The sequence below is a fragment of the Thermobia domestica genome, chromosome 2 (assembly GCF_964235325.1).
Source record: "Thermobia domestica chromosome 2, izTheDome1.hap1.1, whole genome shotgun sequence".
In the NCBI taxonomy this organism is placed as follows: Eukaryota; Metazoa; Arthropoda; class Insecta; order Zygentoma; family Lepismatidae; genus Thermobia; species Thermobia domestica.
The window spans coordinates 293,584,527-293,603,497 of NC_137455.1; the positions used below are offsets into that span (position 1 = coordinate 293,584,527).

At 35.4% G+C, this 18,971-nt stretch overlaps 1 protein-coding gene across 3 annotated transcripts in view; it reads right to left on the bottom strand.

Annotated features, from left to right (window-relative positions):
- Positions 1-18,971, bottom strand: part of LOC145678584 (acetylcholine receptor subunit alpha-like) — a 730,942-nt gene that overhangs the window by 99,273 nt on the left and 612,698 nt on the right. For all 3 annotated transcript variants that reach the window (XM_081748902.1, XM_081748901.1, XM_081748903.1), the window contains exons 7-9: positions 16,666-16,950; positions 7,674-7,810; positions 166-312 (exon numbers count right to left, since the gene is read on the bottom strand). In XM_081748902.1, the coding sequence (XP_081605028.1) occupies positions 166-312; positions 7,674-7,810; positions 16,666-16,950 (569 nt within the window). The remainder of the gene's footprint in view (positions 1-165; positions 313-7,673; positions 7,811-16,665; positions 16,951-18,971) is intronic.

Below are 18,971 nucleotides of genomic sequence, written 5' to 3' on the forward strand. Positions count from 1 at the left end.
GTCTTATGTCGGTGGTGCTCTTGCCCCTCCCAAGCGAAGTCTGAAATGACGCCCCTGGGTGCAATATAGAGTTAAACGCTATATTCTTAAACTTAAGCTTGGTTTTACTTAAGTGTAGAGTTGAATATGCTAGTCTAATAAATGATGGAAGTTAATAATTCTTACCTCCGTCTATCTACCTGGTACTGCGGTCGCCGCATCACCAGTAACCGAGGCAATATGTGGATGAACACTCTTCTAACCCATGGCGCCATCGTGTGGGTTTGCGGCGAACGAAAATGAACGTTTAAAACTACTACTGTGACGCATATACTGAAAAATGCAAATAAGAGTGAATATTTATATTTATTCAAAAATGAAAATAAATGTTTCTATATTTAATAAACTCTTATAATAGTTCTTTCATTGTTTATTAGTAATTCTGACTGAGAAAAGTGTAAGTTTTGAGTATAAATTATCTGTAGGCTAGGTTCGTAAGAAAAATCTCAGTAAATAGTAATGCTTTCATCTGTAAAATTGTTAAACACTATTGCGTTTGCAAAGGGGGCTTGGTGGCTCAGTGAAGGAATTTTAACTGTCCTCGATGTTTCGGTGTTCGTGTTCCTGTCGAGTCTAGTAGTCCTGAAAAGTGGTGGAAATCGAAAAAAATAAGTCAGGAAGTTTTTTTTAAAAAAAAAGTGGTAAAGCGTTCACATCCAGTGCTTGGGGTCCCTGGTTCGATCCCAGCTCACACCGTGTGAACCTTGTGGTGGACAAGCTCCGTGTTCATGGGTTTTCTCAGGGTTCTCCCGTTTCCTCTCACTTTCTTTATTCCACCATTTCATTCATTTCTCATCACTACCGTCTACTTTAGCCTAACAAGCATAATCGTGGGACGTCAAACTTAAATATTTCATTTCATTTTTCCTAATATCTACAATTTGCTATAAAATTTAAAGTTCCATACATTGTTCGGCGTAAGCTCTAAACTGCGATAAACAAAGCTACGTGAAACTAAATCTCGTTGATTTGCTGCTGTCCTACCGACCCTTGTATTCCTCCGCAAAATAGTTCATGTGATTGCATTATTACTTTTACTATGAAGCTTAATATAAAACTGCTATATTATTATAAATGACAAACATATAATACGGATTATTTAATAATACTGCAATCGAGTGTTGCTAATGAAACAATAGAAATAAACACTAATCATGCGCAGTAATTATGGCGTCAACTCAACTGTGGACGGGTGTTCTGCTTTTAAAGTCTGAAAGATGGCTGGCACGAATCCCGGTTCCGCGAGTGTTGTGGTGAACACCAACAAGACAAACCTTTACTCACTAAGCAATAATTGTTTACGAGCGAAATTCAAATACTATTTTTTTCATCTTTCGAGTTTCTTTTCTTTCTTTTCTGCTGCTGCTGTAAGTATCTGGACAACACGAGACACTATTGTCAAAATGCACGTGTATAATTTGCTCCTCCCCGTGGGGAGTGGGAGTGATACATCACTAGCCAATCGTATTTGTGACAAGCGGAAGGATACAAATATTTTGTTTATCGGAGTTTAGAGCTTACTCTGAACAATGTATAGTTATAGATTTTTCGAATTTTGATGTACCTCTTTTTTGACCAAGTTAGATCCCGAGTCGGTTTCTTGTGTACGTACTTCCCTTCAATGCTGCCAATTTGGGGGAAAGGTTGCTAAATCTAGGGGATTCGACTTGTAAGTCAGAAACAAGACATTAGTTTTCCGATTGGTGAATTTACCTCTGATATTTAAAGCACGATTTGACGACTTTCTTACAAATTTAGCGTCGTTTGTTCTGTGAACAACTTGTTATTCTGTAATCAAGCATTTGTAGTTGGTTGGTTTTGGTAGTTTTGGTATGTTTCTTTTAATCAACGGTGGTGACGAAGAAGTTGGACAACCATACAACTTGACCACCGCTCTACAATCCTACTTTGCTATGTGTTCCCCTTGCCCTTTAGCGGAGAACAATTCTAATCTTTAATGACTTTTAGTATACAGAGCTGCCTTTGAGGGGCACAAACAATATACCATTACCGTAGCAGGGTGATTAGCTGCAGAAGTGAGAGTTAAAAGTAAAATGATATTAGAACAATAATTTACTAATGAAAACTGAAAGTCCGTTTATATCTGCGGAGTCTGTTTCTCGCTAGGACATTTAATTCGTTGTCGATTTTCTAAGAAAAAGCACGTCGCTAAAAAGATTAGCTTTTTTGATCTGATAGTATGACGAGGGCTATCTAACGAGTTAACTGGTTCTTCGGTATCTCATTCACATATCGTAAGGTTCCGTTATTGATTAAGATTACATTTATAAATGAGAAAATTACATGAATAATTCAGAATTTAATTTCACAAAGTAAGAGATATTTAATAGACCACTAGAAGAAATCAGTAAAATAAAATCATCCTCGTTCACTTACTAGGGAAGAACATGAAGTGGTACGCGGGGATCTGCATGTGTTATATATCGTTGGAAAGGTCATACCGAGTACACCTCTCATGTGAAATATCTTGCTTGAATGGGCCCTATATGGGGCGTGGCGACCATTTGAAGATCGGAACAAGGCACGCTCCGAAATACCAGAAAACATTGACAAAATAAAAAGCTATGAAGTAATTGTTTTGAGAGGTAGTATATATAGATTTGAAAGGTAGTTGAATACGAATCTGACATCAAATGTTTACAAAACAAAATGGTGGATCCAACATGACGGACACAAATGACAAAGGAACATGCTATGAATCTGAAATTAGGTATATAGAGATATTCGACGTCGCTATGTATGAATCGGATGCCAAAAGTGTAAAATTCAAAATGACGGATCCAATATGGCGGAAAAAGTGCAAAACACTGCTTATGGAGCTGAAAGCGGGTAGGTAGAGGTTTTCGTGGACGCTGAATACGAATTCAATGTTAAAAGTACAAAATGCAATATAACGGATCCAATGTGACCGACGAAACATGCTATATATATATATATATATATATATATATATATATATATATATATATATATATATATATATATATATGTGTGTGTGTGTGTGTGTGTGTGTGTGTGTGTGCAGAACGGGCATATGTTATTCTTACACGTGTACTAGAAAAATACCTATAGTACTTAAAATTGCAAGTAGGGGCAGGTGATGTTTTACAAAAAAAAAAAAAAAAAAAAAAAACAACAGGGAACGTGTTTTGCTATTCAATCATGCCAAAATTGAGGCACAGAATGCAGGGCAGGTTTTATAGGGCACACGAAAGTTTTATGATACGAACAGATTGCAATCATAGACAATAATTATTTTACTACCAACTCCCTCACCCACCCCCGAAGAGATACGCGGGAATCGGCATGTGTTATATATCGTTGAAAAACTGCATCGACTCAGGGCCGTTTTTAACCTCCGTGGCGCTCTAGACACTTCAAATTGTTACAGCTCCACTATTTTCAGAGCGCCCCCCCCCATCTTCAGTTATTACCTTGCCAGTTTTGGTTCAGGAGGGATTTTCCCTTAACTTTCTTATTGTTTTCGCTTTCTTTGTTTTTGTTCTTTGGAGAGTCTTTCCACTATCCACTTTCATTTTTCAAGTAATATAAATCTCTATTTTCAATTAACTAAAGTAAAGTTATACGATCACATTTACATCAGCCGCCGAGATCCAATTTGTTTCTAACCAGGTAGCTCAACCGAAACAAAAATAACGTTTTCTGCTCCAGCATATTTTAATTTTATTTCTTTTTCCGCTCTCCAATTTTTGCGCCCTAACCACGTGCCTACAGCGGAAAAGCGACCATGCATCGACTACACTTTACATCTGTAACATCTCGTTTGAATGGCGCCTGTAGGATACGTTGTGATTATTTACAGATACCATCTGAAGACCCGAACAATGACAGTGAAAAGTGAGCGTTTAAAATACCGTTATGCTTCCACAACTGTATTTCCGGTCACACTATATCGTGTACACTTGTGAGCAATATGTATGACAAATGTCCACTCTCCGTAGTAGGGATGGTACTGACACCGAGAGTAGTTTCGATCTTGTCTCGGTCTCGTCTCTAATGTGCGTTTCCAAATCGAGACGGAGCCCAGGCTCGTCTAGATACACATAAGCCCATTCTGTACTTTTGCACCTTTTGTACACCATATTGGATGCGCCATATTGCATTTTGTACTTTTAAGATTGAATTCGTACACCGCGACCACGAAAACCTCTATCTACCCGCTTTCAGTTCCATAGCAATGTTTTGCATTTTGTCCGCCATCTTGGATCCGCCATTTTGAATTTTACACTTTTGGTATCCGATTCATGCATAGTGGCATCGAGTGTCTCTGTACATCCAATTTCAGATCCATAGCTTGCTTTTTGTAATTTGTGTCCGCCATGTTGGATCCGTCATTTTGATTTGTAAACATTTGATTCAGATCCGTATTCATTCAGCTACCTTTCAAACCTATATATACTACGTCTCAAAACAATTACGTCATAGCTTCCTATTTTGTCCATGTTTTCTGGTGTTAAGGAGCGTGCCTTGTTCTGATCTTCAAATGGTCGCCACGCCCCCTACAGGCCCCATTCAAGCGAGATATTTTACATGAGAGGTGTACTCGGTATGACCCTTCCAACGATATATAACACATGCAGATCCCCGCGTACCACTTCATGTACTTTCCTAGTTAGAATAAGTACCGTGGTGCCACGTGTACACCATGAGTTTGATTAGCATAACGTGCTATTTTTCAATAATTTTGAAACCGGAAGTGGTAGTATTTTTATGCTACTTTTGGTTTTAGTAGAGAGATTGGAGCGGAGATGAAATATATACTTGGGACGCTTAATTGGTTGCAAGAAACCTCTTCTTGCTATCTGTTGAAGTTTTTACTCTATAGCGATCGTCGTTAACCCAGGAAGTGGTTGATATCTTCTACTTCTGTCTTTAGTAAAAGGGTTAGAATGGAGGTGGAATGTAATTTTGGGACACTTTTTTTTTATTACGGGAGACTACTTCTTGCTATTTATTCCGATTTTTATTCTATAGCGATAAACGTTAAACAGGAAGTGGTTGATTAACGTCACTTCCGTTTTGAATACTGGTTTAAAAGTAAGGTGACCATATGTCCGTTTTGATCGGGACAGTCCCGTTTTAAGGGCGTGTCCCAGCCGTCCCGTCAGTAGATGGAGGAAAGTATATTTGTATCGTTTTATGCAAAAAGTAAATAACAAACCCAGTATTTTTTCTGCTTATAAAGATATCAATAATTAATAATTACAAAGAGGCAAGAATTGAACTGAAATTACTACATTAAAAATGATCCATAGCTCACAGTAGTGCTGCTCGAAAGGCAGCAGAGGTTTTGAGTTGTTTGTTTGTTGAATAAACTTCAACGGTATGGGTAAACTTCACAGAAAACTGCAGTGAATTTTATGAGAGACAGTAAAGACTAAAACTATTCACAAAAAGATAGGTTCTGAGAAATACTTCTGGCATTCTTAAGTTCAAGAGTAAACTTCTCACCGAATGTAATATCAAGGGTTCGAGCTAGGGCAAAGGAGCAAATGCGAGCAGCATTATGTCCTACTATATTGTAAGTTAGAAACTGTTTATATTTTATAGCGCATATACCTGTATATTATGTTATATTACAATATAATTGTATTAGGTATGCTAAGGTAAAAAAGAACTAATTTACGCTCTGACCTGTTTCTCATTTCTCATGATTAAAAAAAAAATCTGTCCCGTTTTCAGCTGAAAATTTTATGGTCACCATGTTTAAGAGAGAAAATGATACATATTCTTAGCACACTAATTCTATTCCAGAAAACCGCTTCTTACTATTTTTTTTATCGTTTTTGCTCTGTAGATTAAACTTGAAACTGAAAGCTATAATGCATTTCTACCACTCTTGGTTTTAGTAAAGAGTTAAGGATGAAGATGAAATGTAATATTAGGACACGTAATCGATTACCATTTTTGCTTTATAATTAACAACATAAAACCAGAAATACTTTATTCTACCACTTCCGCATTGAATACCGCCTTCAAAAACTAACTTAGTTCCTAACTTTTTATCATTTATATTGTGACCAAATTTAGTTGTGATCCATCCGGTAGTTCTTGAGATTTTTTGTGTCTCAGACAGACGGACAGACGGATAGTATAAATATATAAGGGAGTTTTGGCAAACCAAAGTTCTTAACGAAATAGAACAATACAATATATCGTTTATATAAATCAATGGACCGAGAAGCAAAGATTGTGTTCAACACCCAAAGATTGCTAATCACATATGTAGCAGAAATTAATGATATGAAAATCTTGTTCGAATATCAAATCAGAGAACATCGATATACTACTTGGGTAGAAATGAGATTTCCTTGCTTTAAATCAAAGATTTCCGTTATCGCTTTCCTCAATTTCAAAAACTACAGCGTGCCTCAGAAGAATTTAAACAAGGTAGTGGATTACATTAGCTTAGGAAATGTGTTAATTTTCCGCTTCAGAAGAGCACATTTGATATTTTTGGAAGTTGCAGAAGCTAGTTATTTGGCGGAATCCATATAAGACAAGTTAGTAGTTTGTAATGCGACATCCCTGAGGAGCTGAATGAAATAATATTGTGAATGGTCTTATTTTGAAGGGCGGGAAACGATAGTTTAGAAAAATGACGATTGAAATCTGGATAATGCGTTTAGGATTAGAGGAAAGTGAATCTCATGTGGCCACAAAGACATTCGATTTCTATCAGGTAAGCAATAATATGCTCTGAACTATTGATCATTAGTTAGTGTCAAACTCTAGCGTAAGACGGAAAAAATAATCAACAAATTATGCTATCCATCTGGAGGCTCTGTATAGGACATGAGGAGGAAAATATCCTTGAACACCGTATCATCGGCTTTTTTGTATACAACTAGTACATCTTTCGAATTATTGGATACACTATTAGTTATCCTTTTACTATAAAATTATTAGGTTTCATCTCCACAGTGACCAATTAGTAACAACAATCATCCGTTAGTCTGTGTAGCACAAAGGAATTACCCAAATTCTTTACCCTCTAAATATTTGCAGAACATTTATTACTCTGCATTACTCAAAAAAATTGAAGGACAAGTTGAAAGTACAATGTCGCGGAAAATTGAAAAGTAATATTCTTCCTTCAGGACAATGCCCCCGTTCATCGAGCACTATAAACACAACTGACATTGCTTGATCTAAGGTTTCAATGTCTAGATCGTCCTTCTTATTTCCCAGATCTAGCTCCTTCATACTATTATTTATTCTCAAACACAAAGAACATTTGAAAGAACAACACTTGGGATCTGATAAGAAGATGACTAATGCTACGGAACAGTCTTCATTTTTAAACTGGTCTGCAAAAATTGGAGCACCATGCAAAGAAGTATATTTAACTTCAGTCGAATATGTAGAATAACTGTAAAATTTTATCATTCCACGTACAATCCTTCTGGGTTGGGCTACGAACTTTCCAGCAGTCCCACGTATATCAAACTATTTTTTCTTAGGTATGTTATCATTTTTGACTAAACAATGAACGTTATTATATTTTCTAATAAGTTCCAAGGTCATTAAAACTATGAAATGGTCCCAAAGACTTAGCTATTAAAAGACAACACAGATTATTTCAATCTTACCTGAACGTATCTAGAATCATGGTGAACAGTACAAATTTTCCTAGAAGAGGAACGACGAGCGATGTGGGCGGGATGATTTCTGCGAGCAGCAAAAAGAACACGGTCAGCGATAGAAGGATAGAGATGGACAAACTCACCTGCAAACATACAAATATTATACTTATTAAAATATGTACAAAGGCTAATTAGTGAGTTTACGTAGTAAATAATATTAGGGTGTTCTATTATGGACCATTATATATCACATAACTTTGAAAGTTCATGGTAAGAGAAGCATACTTTTAAAGATACTTTTAGCTTTCTTTACTATTATGACTTTTCCGTAAACTCTAGAATGCCTCACAGGTCTACTTTCGAAAGTAAGTACATAATTAACAATTAGCAAACTTGAAATTAACTTATTATCTAATAATAAGGCGCGGTTACCCTGACACGAATCACTTGTACACCACGTGAAGGAATTTGGTTCGTATGGTGTCATTTTTTGAATTAATATTGAAACCGGAAGTGATAGTAGAATTCTACTTTTTTTTTGGATTTAATAGGGAGAGTAGACTACAGATGAAATACATTCTTAAATCACTTAATTGACTGGAGAAATTATTTCTTGCTGTCTGTTACAGTTTTTACTCTATAGAGATCAAAGTTAAAACCGGAAGTGGTTGATTTGTGACACTAGGAAGACCTAGGCGCAGATGAGAGGACAATATTAAGTAGGCTTTCACAGAAATCAGAATACAAAGTAGAAATTAGATCGAGTTGGCTAAGGATAGAAGTCAATGGAAAGCTTTCGTGATCGCGGCGTTGAACCTCCGGTTTACATTGGCTATAGAGTTAGTTTAGATCTCTGTCACTTTTGCTTTGAAATAGGCGTTTACGACAGAAAATAATATTTGTTATTAGAATGCTAAATCGATTAAGAAAAAAAATTTCTGTTTCTTACATTGTTTTCACTCTGTATTGAAACCGGAAGTTGTAGTGGATTTCCATCACTTCCGGTATTAATAAAGTGTTAGAAATAGATATTTAATGTATTCTTGGTGCGCTTAATCGATTGCAGAAAACAGCTTCTCGCTATCTATTACCACTTTAACTCTTACAGCGATCAACATTAAAACCAGAAGGGATTGATTTCTGCGACAGCCAGTTTGAACAGAGGGTTACGAGAGAAGATGGTACGTATTCTTGGAACGCTAAATCGATTTAAAAACGCTTCTGGTTCTTACATTGTTTTTACTCTCTATTGAAACCGGAAGTTGTACTGGAGCTCTATTAATCCCAGTTTTAATAAAGAGTTAAGAATGGATATTACATGTATTCTTGGAACGGTTAATAAACTGTAGAAAACCTCTTTCCTCTATCCATTACCATTTTTGCCCTATAGTGATCTACGTTAAACCCGAAAATGGATGATTTCTACCACTTCCGGTTTGAATATCACTTCCATCAACGAAATCGATTCCTAATGTTTGACCTGGTCAAAGTTGATTATCCACCAAATAATTGTTGAGATTTTGTATCTCCTTGACGGACACACGGGCAGGCAGAGTAAATATATAGATATACAGGTATTTTTAAGTAAGCCAAACTTCCTAAAAATTGATTCTTAAACATTTTGCTGTATATCAGTGACAGTCTGTTGGTGGGTATTCGGTATGTACGGCACCATCATTACAAATACTCTTCCTTTATTGGGAGGTTAAGCTCGCAGATTAAGAAGATTTTGTTCTTTATGGTTCTCAGCAAATCCCCATTCATATTAATATCGTCCATCAATTCTGCATTTTATTTCTTTCTCTTTTTCTTTCCACGGTATCTTCTGCCACGTCCTGAGAACACCATTTCTTCTCAAGTAATACAATTTATTTGAATCAGTTTGCTTTCATCTTTTTAATTACCTCCAATAATATGCTTTTCTTTGTTACTATTCCTTATATTTTCTTATTAGATTTTTGTTCCAAAAACTGATTACCTGTATTCTTTTTCACATCCATATTTCGAACGCTTTTGTTTTTCGTAGTGTTTCTTTTTATACCATTTCCATTATTTCCGCCTTTTCTGTATTTATTTTCATAAATGTTCTTCACACCTTTTTCGTCAAGCTTTTAATTCATGATTAAAAAGAAAGAAAAGATATGCATCTTCATTTTCAAAACACTACACTCGCACCCACTAGTAAGAAGCTTCGAAAGAACAAAAAATGTAACCTGATGTTTGCTGCAATTTTAACAATGAGTATGAGTGGGTATTTAAATTGTTTTTGAATATAAATCACATCCTCTTATTTTATAGGTAAAATTCAGTACATGCTTCAGGAAAGTTAAACTCCGGGAATGAATCTTGGTAACAAATACAAAAGAATGCCAGAAAGTTCTAATAAATATGGTTGAGTAACGCCTTACTTTAGATCTATAGTGCAAAAAGACAAATTTTGAAGCTCTTAGCTTAAAAGTTATGAAACTAAGTGGTTCCAGAAATTATAGACAAATTGGTAAGATTTTTGTTCTACCTAATATGTATGTTTGCAAATTATACCTTATCGCACAATGAATTTAGAAGACGCAATTCAGTAAATGCTAAAAATTCCAATACCATATTTTATACTTTAAAATGTGTTATATACGTAAGTAAACGCATTTCACAAATATTGATATTGATACAGAATTTGAACTAGTTGGCATAATATCTCGAACCATTGAGCTAGTTTCCAACGAGTACATGTTAATATTCTTTACATTTGTGCACTTTTGACAACTCAAGTTCTTAAAGAAAGTGTCTTTTTTTGACCCGCATTTGTTAGTTTTTGCTTTCTTTTGATGTAAGATATAACCTGACAAAGTTTTATACTATTTTTCAGTAATCTGTGTACACAATTTAATTATAATCTCCCTTCAAGTTTATAGCTTAGGATCTTACTAGAAAAAACTTAGTAATGTTAAAAATAACTAATGATATAAGAAAATGATTGTCAGTATGTTTCATTTAAATCTAAAAAGGTTATTTATTAAATTTTAATTAAAGCATAGACATCATAGTTAAAACAAACGACCTTCTTGCGTAGGTATGACTGTCACAAAACATTTTAAAAAAGAGATCGTATCGTTTTCAGGTATGTCTTGTACATCTGCTATCACAAACAACTTCTTGTGTCTGCCAATTCTTATGTGGATTCTTTGCATGAGGAAACAAATAATCCATTCGTAAATTTAAGTGATAGTGGCGTAAATTCCTCTTGTAGTGGACGCCCTAATTAGTAAGTATGTTCGTATTAGATATGCATTCCATTAATATCAATCTATATAAATTATTGTTAATATGAGGAAGTCACTCGCTGTGACCTACACAGGATCTTGAACTATCAAGCAGAGTAATTCTCTATTGAGTCTACAGGAAATGCAAAATACGAATTTTAGGAGCAAGTTTCTTAAATCTTAGTATCACTTTCCATGTAACACAGTTCTCAGATTAGTATTTTCTGCCCCTAGAAAGGTTGATTAAGTTTTGTATTATATAAACCACGTTTATACACGTCTTCACATAATTCTCTTTCCCTTATACTTTATAATTGCAGTGGTTTAACTAGTCATTTTATAGGGCTTACTTCTTTATGAGTACTTTTAACATTTTCTAAACTACTTCAGGATTAGTTGAAGGTCTCACTCTTATACCATTAACAAACACTAAGCGAGATTCTAAGACTAATCGACGCAGCCGGCAGCTCTCTTAGAAAACATAGAGCCTTTCGACAAGAGATCATGCTCTTGCTCTCCAACCTATATCAAAACCCCGGAAGAACAAGAACCAGTGCAGATCGTGATACCAGTTCCCTCCACGGCCACTTTTGGATTGCAACAGTACATTGCAACTACCCTTCCTAGGCCAAAACTGTACCCATTTTTCTTGACCAACTTCGACCTTAAGTAGAGTAACACCCGTCATATTTTTAACCAGATTATTAAGTACCTCTCACGAACCAGTATTCATCAGACTATCTTCACCAAGGACGGTGTTGATATCAAGTTCGAAGACTAAAATTTCGACCGCAATAAGACCAATTACGATTTTTTTGGGGTAAAACTCCGTATTTAGCTAACCTACCAGACAGAGTCAAACAGAATCCTCCACCTCTTAGAACACTCATGATATCAGTTGTTATTTGTGGTGTCTTATCAGAAGTAACTTACGAAGAACTACTTAAATAAGGATGAGGGATTTGCGGTGTCAAAATGTATTCGTATAAAAAATAATAACAGTGTAACATACATAATACGAGTCTTGATCATTTCTCAATCTGCCATTAATACTTTACTATAAGAGGGCGTATATACATTTAAAAATTGTCATAGGGCAGAACCGTCTTGTAGTAACCTCCCTCGTCCAGTTCAGTGTGAGGGGTGCCAAGTTTACAACAACATGTAACTGCTAAATATCCAAATGTTGCAAAATGCGGATACTGTACTGGGAATCATACCACTAAAGACTATCTCGATACACAAAAGCTCCTACAATGTTCAACTTGTTCGAGTAACAAATATATGATTTATAGCTATGAATGTAAAGCTAAACCAGCAGAAAATCCTGCACATTCTCGAGGTGACCGTCCACTTCGTACCACAAATTCAATCGTGCCTCTTTCTCAATCCATTACATCTCCTCTCATTATTCTAAACTTTCTTCGATACACTATGCTTATCCTATAAAATATCTTTTTTTATCAACGCTAACTTATTCTAGATTACGTCACTTCAGCAGCTTCAGCTAACTTTTAGGTCAATCCGTATGCTACTTATTCCCTTCCCTCATTTCCACATTGTACTGAGACACTTCAGTTCTTTCTAACTAAATTGTCTAACTTCATAAAGTTTTATGTGATTATGGCTCTTGTATCCCTTTTAATGATCATTAGCTTTTTAACGTCACATCGTATACTATTTCAATATTTACTGCTTGAGGAGAATATGGACATATTTCTACTGAACGAGACTGTGCTCGAACCAGCAACTTATAACCGCTTTCCTTGCTATAACTTTCTTCACTGTAATTACATAGGCAATAAGGCAAGAGCCCAAGGTAGTGCTGCAATAGGAATACATAATAACTCTAATAGATACCACTCCATTGCACTGCATTGCCAGTTACCAGAGCACCCAGTGACAACAGTTTACCTTTCAAATCTTGCAGTAACAGTGGCTACAATTTATATCTGTCCCGATCACGTTATTCACTTGCTGCTTTAACCAATTTCGACAGCTTTTAATACAAGCAGACATTAATATCAACAGTCATTCTGTCTAACATAAATGGCAGTTTCTCGATCATGTATCACTTACTTTGCATGGATATATCCATTATTTACCGAAATATACACTACCAAGAAGTCAAATGACACCTGATGTTATTAACACTGCCTCATTGTCGATAAATGCAACATAAAAGTACTTGATTGTATCGGTAGCGGCCACCTTGTGGTAAAGGTAAATATACTTGATAACCATAAAAGACAACGATCTCAACTAATTTTGAGAACTAGCAAGATGTACAACAAGGCAAAATGGGATCAGTATTGCCCTGATACAGATTTCGCTCTTATCCGTTTCGCACCACCTACAACTGAATACGACCTTGAGAGCGTCGTCCAAAGCGCGTCCATAGCACAAGTAGCGCTCATATTGAGGTAATACTATCAACAAATATTACCTCCTTAATACTTGGCTCTCGTACGTAAATCTCGATATTACTTTCGAGAATACGAAAAAGCACGAAACTCAGAGTATTTAGCACAAGCCTGCACATGGCAACGGAGAGTTCATAATTATATCGTTGCTTAGAAATAACTTACCTGGAGCAAAACCTGTAGTCAGCTGAACACAGAGTCATACTCAACGAAGTATTGAAAAACAAATCGTCTCCTAACTGGACAAAAGTAAGTCCCAGATGCTCTTATGCAGAAAGACCAACCTTTACATACAGACAACGAAAAGGAAGCTGCTTTCGCCACTCATAACCAGTCAGTCTTTACATCTTCTACCTGCATTCACCGCTGCAGTCCCAAAGTGCCCGAAGATGCAATAAACTATTTATTTTAGCCTTCCATTTATCACACTTTAGACACCATCAGCCTTCCATTTATTACACTTTAAACACCAGTAATCATTTGACTCATAAAATCGCTTCTGGAGATATTCAATCTGCCATTTAACAGAAACATAGTAGTACCTGGCTTCGGTCAAGTGTTGCACAGACTTCGTAAAGAATGTTCGGCAGACTTTTCGTTTTTTGGCTACAGTATGTACATTTATTCTCCAAACTGCTTATTATCCTTCCGATTGGAAGGTATGTAAAAATCTGTATGTTTCTGAAATTGAACAAACCACCGCATTCTGTGCAATCACATCGCCCAATCCAGTTAACTTCACCCTGGGCAAAGTCTTTGAAAAACTACTGGTTCTACGTTTACCGCTGATCCTGATCCTGATCGTCAACTTTTACTATTTCATCAGACTGGCTTTAGACTTCATTACGACATAAATGATCAATAACTTCGCCTAACCACTAGTCTTACTATTCATTATAATAAATCTTCCGTCTTATCTTATACTGGTGAATCTTGCAAAGGTATTTGACTGGATTTTGCAGTACGGTTCATTTTTAAGCTGCTTAAGATGGGTCTCCCACTTTCATACCTCTGAGTCATACATTCGTTCATACTCAACCGTATTGCTTATGTCAATGTAAACAACTCCTTATCTCATCTAGTCCTCCCACTTTCCGGGGTTCCGCAATGCTCTAGTTTGTCACCTCTTTTATACTTCTTATATGCTTCAGATATATTTTAACACCTACAAGGCATTCATGCGGAGTGTCCTCACCCTTTGTCACCTAGCTTGGTGTTCAGCCCCTCAGAAATTCCACAATAGACTTGAGATTCTAGAGCGACATGCAATTCGCTTAGAATACCGAATCAACTTTCCTATCATAATTCTGACCTACGTGATAAAATTGACTTTCCTTCGCTCGTTCAATATATCGCCCACTTGCTTCAAAAGTTTATAGCCACGAACACCAGGTTCGTAAGAATATCTTTCTTGATACAACATTTTAGAGTTATAGCAAGGATCCCTATATAAATCATGTTATACACCACTCATCGTTTTGCTTTCAATGTACTTTCGTACTATTCCAGCAGATCACGATCAATCCACGTTCTTCCGTCACCAACTCATCCATCAGCATATTCCTAGTAATTTTCCACCATAGTATCGTTTCTCTATTCCAATGATAAGCGCTATCCATATTTTTCTCATCAGTCCCGAGCCACTTTAGGACAAAAATTAATATGCATTCGTCTGTTCTAACATCTCTATACTGTGTTGTGGAGTCAAGAGCGCCTCACTCGTCACTATTTATCCGTTGCCGATTTCTAATGTAATACCATATCTTAACAGTCCCACCCATATATTCCACAATATTTTACTCTGCACTACTGTTCTTATTATGCATGTTCTTGTTTAGCACCTACGTTATTGTTCTGTACGTGCACCTTTGTTTACTAGTTTAATGTTATTGTTATAGTACTTGTTTAATATTTTAATTTTGTTAATGTCTTAAATAAATATTTATTTCACAGCTCCTTGACCACTTGTGCATTTAATAAAAAAATAATTGAAGATCCCAAACCCCAGGTCAAAAGAGAGGGCAAAACCCTCTTGTGGCAGATTACATAGTCCTATTGCTTTCCTGATTGTCTTACAACAAAGAATGCTCTTCTACTAATTAATCCTCTTTAACTTCCAAATTCAGAAATAAAGTGTTGCTTCCACCAACTAATCTAAAATAAAAATTTATAAAAATCGCACCAATACTTTTTGAAATGGAACTTGTGATTAATGGTTTCCTGTAAAGCAAATCACCACAGAAACCAGAGCAAAATCACAGTGTAACAGTTAGAACTAAGAAAATTATTACAAAGTCTTGCAGAAAGATATATTCAAATTACCAAACAATGCTAAGTGATCTACGAGTTTTGTTACAGAATCAATTTACAATTTTAGCGACTATCTATATAATCTAGTCAATCGATCATTGATGTAGAAAAGCATACAAAGTTATGTAATTGGAGAGTGCGTATTTCAGACGTTGTTTCCGCAACAAGTAAAATGTTTCAAATTTAAATGGACGTGAATATATTTTGATGCTATTATATATTATATTAGAATAGCTTAAGTCACAAAAAAGGAATATGAGAGTACAGTTTTTTTCTCAAGTTCAGAAACGAATTGGTGAGATAAAAATTTGAAACTAAAACCAATACATTGTTTGAATGAAGTGTATTAGTTTGTGTGGTTGTTCACATACAAAAACTAACAGACAGTTTCATATGGAACGCTTGGATGGCAAGTGACTTAAGTTCAAAAAAAGGGAAAATGGACTAAGTTTTTTTTTCACTTCATAGGTACCTTCACAAAAAGGTTTTCATAGACAATAAACTATATACTGTATAGCTATTACTTGGATTGCTCACATAACAGAAATATGAATTGTTATCAGGAGTTGAATTTCAAATTTCCCTCCCGCAAAATTGCAATTTTGCACTTATTCCGCTTGGCATCCAAGCGGAGTATATACATTAATAAGCCAAGCATGTAATGAGACATAGAATATTCATTTATGTGTATAATCTTATATGAAACAGTCAAAAAGAGAATTTTCATAATACATCATATTCAATATAAATAAGAAGAATGGTATAAAAACGTTTGCAATGTTCACTTACCTCAAAGAGACAAATTTTCTGCATTCAAATGTGGTTTAATTTGGCACATATCGTGTTCATCAAATTAATTGTCTAACCAAAAGTGTTTCTTTTGGTAAAGAAAGTGAACTGTTGAATCAAAAGATGTAATATTGAAGTGAAATTCAAATGGATATTTCTATAGATACTACTGTCTGAATATCTAAGACATTAGTTGTATGTTTTGTATTGTAGTTTTACCTTCTCTCCACTGTCCGACGGCAAATAGAACACAAGCACTGTGAGGAAGGAGATGCCCATGCAGGGGATGATAAGGTTGACGGTATAAAAAAGCGTCTTCCGTCGCATCGTAATGTTGAAGGTGATGTCGAGGTAAGGCTCCTCGCAACATGTGTAGAACTTTTCATTGCGTACAGCTGGCACCTCCAGAATGTCCCATTCGACGGATGTGTAAAACTCCGACAGATCCACACCTATCTCAACCACTTTCGAATCCTGAACCTCGTCAATATGGCGAAGATCGACCTAGAATGAACAGACAAATTCATTAAATAAAACTTGTACAGTGAGGCATGGTTTATCTGCTAAAGATAATCAGAATCAGCATGCGTAATGTATGTGTATATGTTCCATTAATCGAACTCCGTGAAGTAGAGAAGTTGGCGCTTTTAATTCTAGGATTACACAATTTCTAATACACTTAAAAAAGGTCTAATCCCAAATGATCTAGTCTAATTAACTCCTGGAAAATAAATGTTTTTAATATTTATGTGTAATATCTAATAAACCTCTTAGCAAGTTTAGAAATGAGACGATGCTTATTGCTATTATTATAATGTTAACGTAATTCCTATTACCCTTCTGGGAAATACATTTTTATTTAAAGAAATTCTTAATGAACAACTAGAAATTAATAATAAGAAACCTGTCAAATTTAATCCAACTAGATTAAGAGGTGCTCCCATCTGAGGGCAAAGTTATTTGTCAATCAGTCAGTTAGTTTGTAGATTTATAGATTGTAGATATACTAATAATATCCAACTATAGCCCGTACAGTATGGAAATGTTTTCGATTTTCATTATGTGTTGATCATATAAATGTATCAAAAACGTCAAATTGGGAGCAGCTAATTTACCACAAATTGTAAAATTGTGTTAGAGAATAATGTAAAACTAAATACATATTCATCTGTATTGAGAGCCGTAGCTAGAGATTTCGGTGCCCGAAGCGAAGTAGAATTTGGCACCCCTACACTCACATTACCAAGTGGTTTATTATTATTATTATTATTATTATTATTATTATTATTATTATTATTATTATTATTATTATTATTATTATTATTATTATTATTATTATTATTATTATTATTGTTTTATATATAAGAGAAACAGGTTTTATTGTTAGGATACGCTGAAATTTTATCGACCTGCTTGAACGGACCATTGCAAGAACCAAAAGCGATCATTATTTTATTATTTCTTTTAATTCTTTTTCTTTTATATAGAAATAAGAGCTGTTGCAAGAGGCTTATTTTGGACTTTTTGCTAAACCTGACAAAACTACCTTTGGTTGTATACAAATCTACTTGGAAAACAGTTATGGAAATTTACAACTATTTACATTTCATACTATCGTTAAGAAATGAAATTTCAATTCATTATAAACTATGTGCTTTTAAAATGTTGGAAATGGAAAAAATGAAATGAAATCTTTGAGTTTTATATTATGCCAGCTAAGCTAAAGGAAACGGTGATGATGAGAAATAAATGAAATAGTGGAATAAAGAAAGAAGGGACTTCCGCAGTAATCTCTAATAACCACATCACAACAACTCTTAGAAATTATTAAAAAAAAATAGAAAACTTGCACCATGGCAAAAATTTCTGTCATCACAAATAATACATATATGTCCTCTATAAGCTAGAAAAAAAACAATTCAAATCGGAGCCGGACAATTGGGTGATGTCCCTTGTAAGCAAGCTCATCAGTGTCAAAACTCCGAACACGACTTGGACCGTTTCTGATTTTGAAAATGCTCCTGCGTACACCGCAAGTCATTATTCGGCACCTTGTATATCACATCGTCATTAACAAATCATATATAATAATTTTCTTTAAGTAAGAGTAATAACTTGTAACTCTTACTGAAATTTCGGGTTGTGAGCGGAGCGAGCAAGAAAATTTTTAACAAATCTACTGTATTTCTTTGCTAACCGACAACAATATTGATTTAATAGGGCGCCAATAGTTCTTCGGGGCGACGAATCGCTTACTCATTTCCAACATTTTTCCTTTCTTCTTGCTCGTTTGGCACCCCCTTTCTGCCAGCGCCCGGGGCCACCGCCCCGCTCGCCTCCACGTAGCTACGGCTCTGCCTGTATTGTATTACTGCTGAAAATTAGTACTTCCTACTGTTAAGTGTTGCAAACTACGTACTATTCAGAAGTAACAAAACAATGAATCCTTGCTTTCCTATGTTTCTAACCAATACTATAAACAACACTCGACCACAGTATTATGTAAATAAGCTTTTAGAGGTGGT